Source organism: Acinonyx jubatus, chromosome D1 (assembly GCF_027475565.1).
Source record: "Acinonyx jubatus isolate Ajub_Pintada_27869175 chromosome D1, VMU_Ajub_asm_v1.0, whole genome shotgun sequence".
NCBI lineage: Eukaryota > Metazoa > Chordata > Mammalia > Carnivora > Felidae > Acinonyx > Acinonyx jubatus.
In genome coordinates this window covers 82,599,149-82,613,752 of record NC_069390.1, presented here as the reverse complement: position 1 = coordinate 82,613,752, position 14,604 = coordinate 82,599,149, and the positions used below count along the sequence as shown (strand labels likewise).

Genomic DNA, 14,604 nt, shown 5'->3' with positions numbered 1-14,604 from the left:
CAGAGTGGCTTCACCAATTTGCATTCCCACCAACAGTGCAAGAGGGTTCCCGTTTCTCCACATCCTCGCCAGCATCTATAGTCTCCTGATTTGTTCATTTTGGCCACTCTGACTGGAGTGAGGTGATTTCTGAGTGTGGTTTTGATTTGTATTTCCCTGATGAGGAGCGACGTTGAGCATCTTTTCATGTGCCTGTTGGCCATCTGGATGTCTTCTTTAGAAAAGTGTCTATTCATGTTTTCTGCCCATTTCTTCACTGGGTTATTTGTTTTTCGGGTGTGGAGTTTGGTGAGCTCTTTATAGGTTTTGGATACTAGCCCTTTGTCCGATATGTCATGTGCAAATATCTTTTCCCATTCCATTGGTTGCCTTTTAGTTTTGTTGGTTGTTTCCTTTGCTGTGCAGAAGCTTTTTATCTTCATAAGGTCCCAGTAGTTCATTTTTGCTTTTAATTCCCTTGCCTTTGGGGATGTGTCAAGTAAGAAATTGCTACGGTTGAGGTCAAAGAGGCCTTTTCTTGCTTTCTCCTCTAGGGTTTTGATGGTTTCCTGTCTCACATTCAGGTCCTTTATCCATTTTGAGTTTATTTTTGTGAATGGTATGAGAAAGTGGTCTAGTTTCAATCTTCTGCATGTTGCTGTCCAGTTCTCCCAGCACCATTTTTTAAAGAGACTGCCTTTTTTCCATTGCATATTCTTTCCTGCTTTGTCAGAGATGAATTGGCCATACGTTTGTGGGTCTAGTTCTGGGGTTTCTATTCTATTCCATTGGTCTATGTGTCTGTTTTTGTGTCAATACCATGCTGTCTTGATGATGACAGTTTTGTAGTAGAGGCTAAAGTCTGGGATTGTGATGCCTCCTGCTTTGGTCTTCTTCTTCAAAATTACTTTGGCTTTTCGGGGCCTTTTGTGGTTCCATATGAATTTTAGGATGGCTTGTTCTAGTTTCGAGAAGAATGCTGGTGCAGTTTTGATTGGGATTGCATTGAATGTGTAGATAGCTTTGGATAGTATTGACATTTTGACAATATTTATTCTTCCAATATATGAGCATGGAATGTTTTTCCATTTCTTTATATCTTCTTCAATTTCCTTCATGAGCTTTCTATAGTTTTCAGCATATAGAGCTTTTACATTTTTGATTAGGTTTCTTCCTAGGTATTTTATGCTTCTTGGTGCAATTGTGAATGGGATCAGTTTCTTTATTTGTCTTCCTGTTGCTTCATTATTAGCGTATAAGAATGCAACTGATTTGTACATTGATTTTGTATCCTGCAACTTTGCTAAATTCATGTATCAGTTCTAGCAGACTTCTGATGGAGTCTATCGGATTTTCCATGTATAATATCATGTCATCTGCAAAAAGTGAAAGCTTAACTTCATCTTTGCCAATTTTGATGCCTTTGATTTCCTTTTGTTATCTGATTGCTGATGCTAGAACTTCCAACACTATGTTAAACAACAGCGGTGAGAGTGGGCATCCCTGTTGTGTTCCTGATCTCAGGGAAAAAGCTCTCAGTTTTTCTCCATTGAGGATGATGTTAGCTGTGGGCTTTTCATAAATGGTTTTTATGATCTTATGTATGTTCCTTCTATCCCGACTTTCTCGAGGGCTTTTATTAAGAAAGGTTGCTGGATTTTGTCAAAGGCCTTTTCTGCATCGATTCACAGGATCATATGGTTCTTCTCTTTTTTTTTGTTAATGTGATGTATCACGTTGATTGATTTGCGAATGTTGAACCAGTCCTGCATCCCAGGAATGAATCCCACTTGATCATAGTGAATAATTCTTTTTATATGCTGTTGAATTCAATTTGCTAGTATCTTGTTGAGAATTTTTGCATCCATATTCATCAGGGATATTGGCCTGTAGTTCTCTTTTTTTGCTGGGTCTCTGTCTGGTTTAGGAATCAAAGTAATACTGGCTTCATAGAATGAGTCTGGAAGTTTTCCTTCCCTTTCTATTTTTTGGAAGAGCTTGAGAAGGATAGGTATTATCTCTGCTTTAAACGTCTGGTAGGACTCCCCTGGGAAGCCATCTGGTCTTGGACTCTTATTTGTTGGGAGATTTTTGATGACTGATTCAATTTGTTCGCTGGTTATGGGGCTGTTCAAGCTTTCTATTTCCTCCTGATTGAGTTTTGGAAGGTTGTGGGTTTTTAGGAATTTGTCCATTTCTTCCAGGTTGTCCAGTTTGTTGGCATATAATTTTTCATAGTATTCCTTGATAATTGCTTGTATCTCTGAGGGATTGGTTGTAATAATTCCATTTTCATTCATGATTTTATCTATTTGGGTCATCTCCCTTTTCTTTTTGAGAAGCCTGGCTAGAGCTTTATCAATTTTGTTTATTTTTTCAAAAAACCAACTCATGGTTTCGTTGATCTGCTCTACAGTTTTTTTAGATTCTTTATTGTTTATTTCTGCTCTGATCTTTATTATTTCTCTTCTTCTGCTGGATTTAGGCTGCCTTTGCTGTTCTGCTTCTATTTCCTTTAGGTGTGCTGTTAGAGTTTGTATTTGGGATTTTTCTTGTTTCTGGAGATAGGCCTGGATTGCAACGTATTTTCCTCTCAGGACTGCCTTTGCTGCATCCCAAAGCGTTTGGATTGTTGTATTTTCATTTTCATTTATTTCCATATATTTTTTAATATCTTCTCTAATTGCCTGGTTGACCCATTCATTCTTTAGTAGGGTGGTCTTTAACCTCCATGCTTGTGGAGGTTTTCCAGACTTTTTCCTGTGGTTGATTTCAAGCTTCATAGCATTGTGGTCTGAAAGTATGCATGGTATGATTTCAATTCTTGTATACGTATGAAGGGCTGTTTTGTGACCCAATAGGTGATCTATGTTGGAGAATGTTCCATGTGCACTCTAGAAGAAAGTATATTCGGTTGCTTTGGGATGCAGAGTTCTAAATATATCTGTCACGTCCATCTGATCCAATGTATGTATCATTCAGGGCCCTTGTTTCTTTACTGACCATGTGTCTAGATGATCTATCCATTTCTGTAAGTGGAGTGTTAAAGTCCCCTGCAATTACCACATTCTTATCAATAAGGTTGCTTATGTTTGTGAATAATTGTTTTATATATTTGGGGGCTCCTGTATTTGGCGCATAGACGTTTATAATTGTTAGCTCTTCCTGATGGATAGACCCTGCGATTATTATATAATGCCCTTCTTCATCTCTTGTTATAGCCTTTAATTTAAATTCTAGTTTGTCTGAGCCTCTTTAACAAATGGTGCTGGGAGAACTGGACAGCAACATGCAGAAGGTTGAAACTAGACCACTTTCTCACACCATTAATAAAAATAAACTCAAAATGGATAAAGGACCTGAATGTGAGACAGGAAACCATCAAAACCCTAGAGGAGAAAGCAGGAAAAGACCTCTCTGACCTCAGCCGTAGCAATCTCTTACTCGACACATCCCCAAAGGCAAGGGAATTAAAAGCAAAAGTGAATTACTGGGACCTTATGAAGATAAAAAGCTTCTGCACAGCAAAGGAAACAACCAACAAAACTAAAAGACAACCAATGGAATGGGAAAAGATATTTGCACATGACATATCGGACAAAGGGCTAGTATCCAAAATCTATAAAGAGGTCACCAAACTCCACACCCGAAAAACAAATAACCCAGTGAAGAAATGGGCAGAAAACATGAATAGACACTTCTCTAAAGAAGACATCCAGATGGCCAACAGGCACATGAAAAGATGCTCAACGTCGCTCCTCATCAGGGAAATACAAATCAAAACCACACTCAGAAATCACCTCACTCCAGTCAGAGTGGCCAAAATGAACAAATCAGGAGACTATAGATGCTGGCGAGGATGTGGAGAAACGGGAACCCTCTTGCACTGTTGGTGGGAATGCAAATTGGTGCAGCCGCTCTGGAAAGCAGTGTGGAGGTTCCTCAGAAAATTAAAAATAGACCTACCCTATGACCCAGCAATAGCACTGCTAGGAATTTACCCAAGGGATACAGGAATACTGATGCATAGGGGCACTTGTACCCCAATGTTTATAGCAGCACTCTCAACAATAGCCAAATTATGGAAAGAGCCTAAATGTCCAACAACTGATGAATGGATAAAGAAATTGTGGTTTATATACACAATGGAATAATACGTGGCAATGAGAAAGAATGAAATATGGCCTTTTGTAGCAAGGTAGATGGAACTGGAGAGTGTGATGCTAAGTGAAATAAGCCATACAGAGAACGACAGATACCATATCGTTTCACTCTTATGTGGATGCTGAGAAACTTAACAGGAACCCATGGGGGAGGGGAAGGGAAAAAAAAAAGAGGTTAGAGTGGGAGAGAGCCAAAGCATAAGAGACTGTTAAAAACAGAACAAACTGAGGGTTGATGGGGGGTGGGAGGGAGTAGAGGGTGGGTGATGGGTATTGAAGAGGGCACCTTTTGGGATGAACACTGGGTGTTGTATGGAAACCAATTTGACAATAAATTTCATATATAAAATAAAAAATAAATAAAGTCTAGTTTGTCTGATATAAGTATGGCTACTCCAGCTTTCTTTTGACTTCCAGTGGCATGATAAATAGTTCTCCATCCCCTTCCTCTCAATCTGAACGTGTCCCCAGGTCTAAAATGAGTCTCTTGTAGACAGCAAATAGATGGGTCTTGTTTTTTTATGAATTCTGATACCCTTGTCTTTTAGTTAGCGCATTTAATCCATTTATATTCAGTTTTATTATAGAAAGATATGGGTTTAGAGTCATTGCGATGTCCCTAGGTTTCATGCTTGTAGTGATGTCTCTGGAACTTTGTCTCACAGGATCCCCCTTAGGATCTCTTGTAGGGCTGGTTTAGTGGTGATGAATTCCTTCAGTTTTTGTTGTTTGGGAAGACCTTTATCTCTCCTTCTATTCTAAATGACAGATTTGCTGGATAAAGGATTCTCAGCTGCATATTTTTTCTGTTCATCACATTAAAGATCTCCTGCCATTCCTTTCTGGCCCGCCAAGTTTCAGTAGAGAGGTTGGTCATGAGTCTTATAGGTCTCCCTTTATATGTTATAGCACGTTTATCTCTAGCTGCTTTCGGAGTTTTCTCTTTATCCTTGTATTTTGCCAGTTTCACTATGATATGTCATGCAGAAGATCGATTCAAGTTACATCTGAAGGGAGTTCTCTGTGCCTCTTGGATTTCAATGCCTTTTTCCTTCCCCAGATCCGGGAAGTTCTCAGCTATTATTTCTTCAAGTACACCTTCAGCACCTTTCCCTCTCTCTGCCTCCTCTGGAATACCAATTATGCGTAGATTATTTCTCTTTAGTGCATCACTTAGTTCTCTAATTTTCCCCTCATACTCCTGGATTTTTTTATCTCTCTTTTTCTCAGCTTCTTCTTTTTCCATAATTTTTTCTTCTAGTTCACCTATTCTCTCCTCTGCCTCTTGAATCCGAGCCGTAGTTGTCTCCATTTTATTTTGCAGTTCATTGATAGCATTTTTTAGCTCCTCCTGGCTGTTCCTTAGCCCCTTGATCTCTTTAGCAAGAGATTCTCTGCTGTCCTTTATACTGTTTTCAAGCCCAGCGATTAATTTTATGACTATTTTTCTAAATTCACTTTCTGTTATATTGTTTAAATCATTTTTTTATCAGTTTGTTAGCTGTTGTTATTCCCTGGATGTTTTTCTGAGAGAAATTCTTCCGTTTTGTCATTTGGGATAGTCCCTGGAGTGGTGCAGGACTGCAGGGCCCTTCCCCTGTGCTGTCTTGAATAACTTGCGATGGTGGGCAGGGCCACAGTCAGACCTGATGTCTGCCCCCAGCTCACCACTGGGGTCACAGTCAGACGCTCCTAGGGGCGTGATTCACTGTGGGGTGGTGTGGCCCATCTGGGCTACTTGCACACTGCCAGGCTTGTGGTGCTGGGGATCTGGCATATTACCTGGGGTGGATCGACATGGTGCACAGGGGCAGGAGGGGCAGGTGAGGGCATGGTGCACAGGGGCGGAGGGGCAGGCTCAGCTGGCTTTTCCTTCGGAGATCCGCTTTGGTAGGGGCCCTGGGGCACCAGGAGGGAGTCAGAACCGCCAGAGGGATGGATCTGCAGAAGCACAGCATTGGGTGTTTGTGCGGTGCAAGCATGTTCCCTGGAAAGAACTGGTTCCCTTTGGGATTTTGGCTGGGGGATGGGCAAGGGAGATGGCGCTGGCAAGTGCCTTTGTTCCCTGCCAAGCTGAGCTCTGTCATCCGGGGCTCAACAACTCTCTCTCCTGTTGTCCTCCAGCCCTCCCGTTCTCCGAGCAGAGCTGTTAGCTTATAACCTTCCAGATGTCAAGTCCCACTTGCTGTCGGAACACACTCCGTCTGGCCCCTCTGCTTTTGCAAGCCAGACTCGGGGGCTTTGCTTGGCTGGCGGGCCGCCCCTCCGCCCCAGCTCCCTCCCGCCAGTTCCTGGAGCACGCACAGCCTCGCCGCCCTTCCTACCCTCTTCTGTGGGCCTCTCATCTGTGCTTGGCTCCGGAGATTCCATTCTGCTAGTCTTCTGGTGGTTTTCTGGGTTATTTAGGCAGGTGTAGGTGGAATCTAAGTGATAAGCAGGACGTGCAGTGAGCCCAGCATCCTCCTACGCTGCCATCTTCCCAGGATCCCCCATACCTGATTTCAGAATTTTCTCTTTATCCTTGTATTTTGCCAGTTTCACTATGATATGTCATGCAGAAGATCGATTCAAGTTATGTCTGAAGGATGTTCTCTGTGCCTCTTGGATTTCAATGCCTGTTTCCTTCCCCAGATAGGGAAGTTCTCAGCTATGATTTTTTCGAGTACACCTTCAGCCCCTTTCTGTCTCTCTTCTTCTGGAATTCGTATTATATGGAAATTGTTCCATTTGATTGCATCACTTAGTTCTCTAGTTCTCCCCTCATACTCTGGATTTTTTTTATCTCTCTTTTTCTCAGCTTCCTCTTTTCCATAATTTTATCTTCTAATTCACCTATTCTCTCCTCTGCCTCTTCAATCCATGCTATGGCTGCCTCCATTTTATTTTGCATCTCATTTATAGCATTTTTTAGCTCCTCATGACTATTTCTTAGTCCCTTGATCTCTGTAGTTATAGACTCTCTGCTGTCCTCTGTGCTTTTTTCAAGCCCAGCGATTAATTTTATGACTATTATTTTAAATTTTTGTTCTGTTATATTGCCTAAATCGTTTTTTATCAATTCATTAGCTGTCGCTACTTCCTGGAGTTTCTTTTTAGGAGAATTCTTCCGTTTCACTATTTGGGGTAGTCCCTGCTGTGGCTCCGAACTGCTGGGCACTTCCCCTGTGCGGTCCAGAGTAACTTGTGTTGGTGGGTGGGGCACAGTCAGATCTGATGTCTGCCCCCAGCCCACCGCTGGGTCCACAGTCAGACTGGTGTGTACCTTATCTTCCCCTCTCCCAGGGGCAAGGACTCACTGTGGAGTGGTGTGGCTCCTGTCTGAGCCACTTGCCCACTGCCAGGCTTGTGGTGCTGCTTCTATGGGATCTGGTGTATTAGCCGGGGTGGGTCCCCAAGGTGCACAGGGGTGGGAGGGGCAGGCACAGCTGGCTTTGCTGTTGGTGGTCTCCTGCATGAGGAGCCCTGCAGCATTCGGAGAGAGGCAGGCTGGTCGGAGGGATGGATCCACAGAAGCACAGTGTTGGGCATTTTTGCAGTGCAAGCAAGTTCAGTGATGGGAACTGGTTCCCTTTGGAATTTAGGCTGGGGGATGGGAGAGGGAGATTGCACTTGCCAGCGCCTTTGTTCACCTGCCAAACTGAGCTCTGTCTTCCAGGACTCAACAACTTTCCCTCCTGGTATCCTCTCACCCTCCCCACTCTCTGAGAGCAGAGCTATTGACTTTTAACATTCCAGATGTGAAGTCCCGCTGGCTGTCAGACCCACAGAATCCAGCCCCTCCACCTTTGTGAGCCAGACTTTGGGGCTCTGCCTTGCTGGGCAGACTGCCCCTCCACTGCCCTGGTTCCCTACTGCCAGTCTGTGTAGCATACACTGCCTCTCTGCCCTTCCTATCCTCTTCTGTGGGCCTCTTGGCTCAGGGGAGTCCGTTCTGCTAGTGTTCTGGCGATTTTCTGGGTTATTTAGGCAGATGTGGATGGAATCTAAGTGATCAGCTGGACAAGGTGAGCCCAGCGTCTTCCTATGCCTCCATCTTCTATCTCTGACTACTATAAATATTAAGACTACTTTTGTGTTTATATTCATGACTGAAATATCTTAGTCATATTTTGGTACCAAGTTTTAAGACCCCCAGAAATGATTTGGGAAGTAAAGTTTGTGTAAGCCTGGTATTATTTCGTACATGTTTGGTAGATTTCCTTAGTTGAACCATGTAGGGCTAACATTTTTTTGTGTGTGGGGGAAGGTTTGTAAGTGTGAATTAAAATCCTTCAATATTAAAGTACTATTCAGATTTTTGTTTCTTTAAAAGTTGGCTTTCATAAAATTTGTTTTTCTGGGAATTTTTCCATTTCATCTGAATTTTCAATGTATTATGTTTGATTGTTCCTTTTTATGTTTCACTGGAATATTACCAATTTATTAATCTTTCAAAGAATCAATGGTTGGCTGTGACTTTTACTGTATTATATAGTTCTTTTCTGTTTCATTTCTTCCATTACCTTTATTATTATTATTATTATTATTATTATTATTATTTTGTTCTTTTGTGAAATCCTGTACTATCTGCAAATTTCTTATAGATCTGAAACTATTTAATTTTTTAATTTTTGTTAATGTTTATTTATTTTTGAGAGAGAGAGAGAGACAGAGACAGAGCATGAGTGGGGGAAGAGCAGAGAGGAAGACACAGAATCTGAAGCAGGCTCCAGGCTCTGAGCTGTCAGCACAGAGCCTAATGTGGGGCTCAAACTCACGAACCATGAGGTCATGACCTGAGCCAAAGTCAGACATTTAACCGATGGAGCCACCCAGGCAACCAATCTGAAACTATTTTAAAATAAAAATATATTGGGGCATCTAGGTGGCTCAGTCAGTTAAGCATCTGACTTTGGCTCAGGTCATGATCTTGCAGTTCATGGGTTCAAGCCCCATGTCAGGATGTCTGATGTCAACACAGAGCCCACTTTGGATCCTCTGTCCCCCTCTCACTCTGCCTCTCCCCCACTCACATGATAAAAATAAATAAACCTAAATAAAATAAAATAAAATAAAATATTAAGCATTTAAAAATATTTTTCTAACATATATTACTTTAATGTTCCAAATTCTAAATACTAATAATTTCCCATCACCTAGTTCTATTGTTTTGCTTTTTAAAGATTTTTATTCAAGTATAATTAACATCCAGTGTCATGTTAGTTTTAGATGTACAATATAATGATTCACCAATTAGATACATTTCTCAGTGCTCATGAAGATGAGAGTATTCTCAATCCCCATCACCTATTTCACCCATTCCTCCACTCACCTTCCTTCTGGCAACCACTAGTTTGTTCTCTGTATGTAAGAGTCTGTTTTCTCACTTGTATCTATTTTTCTTTGTTAATTTGTTTTGTTATTTAAATTTCACATATGAACGACATCATATGGTATCTTTCTGTATTACTTATTTCACTTAGCATTAATACCTTCTAGGTCCATCCATGTTGATGCAAATTGTAAGATCTCATTCTTTTTTATGGCTGAGTAATATTCCATTTACTCAACTTCCTTATCCATTCACCTATCCATGGGTACTTGGGTTGCTATCATATCTTGGCTATTATAAATAGTGCTGTAATAAACATAGAGATGCATATATTTTTTTAATTAATTTTTTTGTCTTCTTTGGGTAAATACCTAGTAGTGAAATTACTGGATCATATAGTAATTCTATTTTAAATCTTTTTTAAAAAAGTTTATTTATTTATTTTGAGAGAGACAGACAGTGCAAGTGGGAGAGAGGCAGAGAGAGAGAGGGAAGAGAGAGAATCCTAAGCAGGTTCCATACTGCCAGCACTGAACCAGACAGGGGACTTATACCCACAAAGTGTGAGATCATGACCTGAGTCAATATCGAGAGCTGTATGCTTAACCCACTGAGCCACCCAGGTGCCCCTCCATTTTAAATTTTTGGAGGAAACTCCATACTGATTTCCAGAGTAGCTATACCAATTTGCATTCCTGCCAACAGTGCATGAGGGTTTTGTTTTATCCACATCCTTGGCAACACTTGCTATTTCTTGTTTGTTTCTTAAATTTTTTGATAATAGCCATTCTGAAAGTGTAAAGTGTTTTGTTTGTTCTACTTTTTATCTTAGTAGTTATCTTCTTTCTTTTTATTCTTTTTTAACATATGAATGGAAATTATTTTTCATTTAAATATGAATCTGGCTGTATCCCATAAGTTTAACCATTTTAAAAGTTATTTTAAGTTTATTTATTTTCAGATATAGATAAATGAGTGCATGTGTGTAAGCAGGGGAGGGGCAAGGAGAGAGGGTTAGAGAGAATCCCAAGCAGGCTCCACACTGTCAATGCAGAGCCTGATGCAGAGATTGAACTCACAAACCATGAGATCATGACCTGAGCCAAAATCAAGAGTCAGACAACCAACTGAGCCAACCAGGTGCCCCTAAAATTAACCATTTTAAAGTGAACAATTCAGAGGCATTTAGTACATTTACAATGAATGCAACCATTCCTCATCTAGTTCCAAAACACTTTTATAACCCTAAAAGGAAACCCTGTACCCATTAAGCAGTTACTTCCCCATCTTCCCCTCCCCTCAGCCCCTGAAAAACAATAATCTCCTTGTGTCAATGGATTTGTCTATTCTGGATATATATGCTTTAAGTTTTTATATGTTTTATTTTCAACACCAATGAATTCAAATATGTTCTAATTTCCCTCATGATTTTTGCTTTGGCCTCTGGGTTACTTAGAAGTGTACATGTTTCATAATTTCCAAATATTTGGCTACTTTATACTATTTTTTATCTATTTTTTTTTTTGCATTGTGGTCTGAGAACTTTAAAATACAACACTTGTTTAGTCCACCATGGGGTAAAATTTATAAAAATTATTATGTATACTTGAAAGAACAGGTATATTCTGCATGTATTTTGGATCAATTTTCTACATGTGTCAATTAGTTCAACTTTATTAATCACCTTATTTTAAGTATTGTGTCTTTATTGATTCCTGTGTACTTTACCTATTAGCTATTGAAACATAGTGTGAATGTTTTAGACTATGGTTGTGAATTTTATTTCTCCTGTTATTTCATCAATTTTGCTTATATATTCTGAATCTATACTTTTACCTTCTTAATATATCATTATCATTCAGAGTAGATTAAGATTTTTATCATCAGGAGGTGTTTCACTTTACCTCTAGTAGTGCTCCTTACCTTAAAGGTCAACATTTTCTGACATAGCAACTTCATTTTGCTTATGGTTTATCTATTCTATCTTTTTATGTTTTTTCTTTTATTTTGTTTGATGTCTTTATAGTTTAGATTGTTTTCTTATAAATATCATATAACTTCTTTATTTAACATGCAGTCCAGAAATCTTAGTTTTTTTAACTGGAGCATTTCGGAGGCCCTAATTTTATATGTTGGACCATTTTGCCATATACCTTTTGCCTCTTCCTGTCTTGTGTGCTTCTCACTCTTCTTTCCTCTCAGCTTAATTTTGAAAACTTTCTCTCCTATTATTCAGTTTAGTAATTCTATATTTAGCTATATTCTCTATTTACTGTATCTAATCTGCTATTCAAAACATCTGTTAAATCCTTAATTTTAATCATTATAATTTTTAGTTCTAGAATTTTCATCATATAATTTTAGATGTTTTTTATAGCTTCCTTTTTTTACAAAATTCTAGGTCGTTTCTTTGAACTCTACGAAAATACTAATTTAATAAGTATAATTATTTTAAAGCCTGTGACTTGTAAATCCATTATCTGCATCACCTGTGCATCTATTCTTATTGTCTTTTGTTCCTCTTTTGTATTGTGTTGTATTTATAGTATTTTATTTTATTTTATTTTATTGTCTTCCCCACATCATCTGCTTATTTTTTGTTGAGTTCCAGAAATTATATATGAAAAATGCTAAAAATAATTCAAAGCCTAAAATGATGTTAGAGGGTTTACATCCACCTCTGTATTGATTAGTTACACTAGTAATCACCTTACTAAAATTATGAGGACTGAAATGATTTGAATCAAGGCTTCCATCCAATGGCTGGACTATTTCTTGTTTATTCTTCTCCTCAGGTGTAGCCCCTCAGGATCACAATCCAGAGTGTAAATTACTTAGTAAGATTCCATGGTATCTAGCTTTTGTTCCCCTAAACTTGTGAGGCTGTGAAAGGTTCTGCTCAGCTTCTCAGCCACCTCTTTCTAAATAAGCAGATGCCTCTAGTGGAAAAATTGTCTCAATATCTTCTTGTCTCTCAGTTTTCTTTTCCTAGATGTTAGTTCTGTCATTCATCATTGTATTGCAAGCCGATTTTTAAAAATGTGTAGCTTTTATAACTGTTCTTAGCATTAGTATTCATCTTTACGACCTAGTAGTTACCTCTGGAAACAGAACAACAGCTTAAAAAAAACTGCAGCAAAATATATCATGGGGCATTAAAGGGTTGGTTCATGTTTTTCTCTGTCATCCCTAAACTAGTTACAGCTTGGTAGAACATATCCCAGTCTAAACTCACTTCCACTTTCAGTGCCACAAAGCATTGAGTCTTGCTCTCGCTCCCAAAAGTGCCTTAGGTTTTCCCTTGTCGCTGTGAATCTCAAGATTCCATCCTTTTCAGAACTGGAATTATGGGTTTGTGTTCATCAATGGACATAACCTTGGGTGATATTCAATTATTGGACCTCAGGAAACACTTTACCTCCCTGGTACCTGGCTTCATCCAAGAGACAATGAGGTGAGTCCCCCCCATCCCTACTTTTATGTTTTATAAACATTAAAATCTGCCTTCATGCCCAGAATGCAATTCAGGGTTTTTTTCCATTCTGTACTGAATAGGCTTACCCTTTCTTACTGTCAACATTTCTTTTCTTCATAGATCATCCTGTTTGAGAAAAGGAAGAGTGGTTCATACATCCAAACTATAGATGAACCCAAGCTGTAATACTGTGTTATGACACATTTCTTAGATTGTTGGAACTCATCTACAAGCAGTTTTTTTTGTAGGAAGAAAAACTGATTTTGAGAAAATCAGCATTGCCTACAATAGCAGAAATGTAAAAAGAACCTAAAAACTCAACAGGGAAATTGTTATAAGTATTATACTGTATCCATGTCATGCCTATTTTAGGCTTTAACAAGTCTTCAACATCTTCAATGACCCAGTTAGATGCCTAATCCTTAGCATATTCTTATTCTCTAATCAAGTGTGCTTTTAGGCATATATGAATAAAATAGCACAAAATTTTATTTATGTTTGTTCCTACTCAGGTGGGAGGGAAAAAAAAAGAGTCTCTGGCCTAAGAGAGAATAAGGATTACTGCTCTATGTCAGAGAAAGTACTGTATATGCTGATGGGCAAATTCCTGGTGTGTGTGTGTGTGTGTGTGTGCGCGCGTGTAGGTGGGAGGAATACAAGGCACCAGGAACAATGTCTTCAGGCATTTCCCTACATCCTGTGTGTCTCCAAGGTGATATGGTAGATCACATCCAACCAGAGAAGGTATAGCAATTTGGTTCCTGGGTACTGATGGGTATGACAGCAAAGCCTGGAATTGAGTACTCTGTGTCTTTTTATTCCTCAGCTATATGTATATAGTCAAACCTCTTACTCATAGTGAACAAATATTAGTCCAGTGAATTTCCTCAAATGATACCATTGGAAACTAATCACATTTTTTATAATCAACTTATAGCACTTAACCTAAATTCAAACCATTGCACTATAATAATATCTGATCACTTAGTTAGATATGGTGCCTAAGGCCTCTAAGAAATTTAGCAAATAATCTGGTTTCAAAAGGAAGAAAGGAACCTGCTTACTTGGGATGAGGACAGAGGAGCCAGATGATTTTCTTTCTCAATAATCTGACTGGCTGGCTCACTGAAGGAGAATTCTATCATGCACCCACACAATTTCTACATAAAACTTTATTCTCTGGGCTGTCAACTCAAACTCATAAAATCTGTGGATATACTATAGACCAAGAGAGAAAAACAGAAATAATAATCATGAAGATCATAGTATGTGTTATATGTCAGATGAGGTATATACATTATTTCTAATCTTAGCAACCATGTAGCTTTTCCACTTTGTATATGGAGAAACCAAGGTTCAAAGAAGTGTTTGAATACGTGTCTTTCTATTTACATCTGTTCTTCTGTTATTATACCTCAGCCTCATATCTACATCAGTCTTTTCCAAATATTAATGCAACAATACTATCCAGAAGATGTAATCTTTTCAGTGTGCTTACAGAAAAGTGCTCACAGCTTAGAACACTTTACCCAGCAAAACTGTCCAAGAAAAACAAAACAGAATTTAAACCTTTTAGACAAGTGCCAAAAGGTTTTATCATCAAAAGATCCATTTGGGCACCAAAATGGCTCAGTGGGTTAATCATCCTACTTCGGCTTAGGTCATGATCTCACGGT

The 14,604-nt window shown here is 39.1% G+C and overlaps 1 protein-coding gene across 1 annotated transcript in view; it reads left to right on the top strand.

The window, feature by feature from the left end:
• Nucleotides 1–14,165, top strand: part of LOC106975148 (beta-galactosidase-1-like protein 3) — a 63,699-nt gene extending 49,534 nt beyond the window's left edge. Inside the window, 2 exon segments of the mRNA XM_027036960.2 lie at nt 12,791–12,907; nt 13,049–14,165. Coding sequence (XP_026892761.1) covers nt 12,791–12,907; nt 13,049–13,114 — 183 coding nt within the window. The 3' untranslated portion in view covers nt 13,115–14,165.
• Nucleotides 14,166–14,604: the final 439 nt, after the last annotated feature.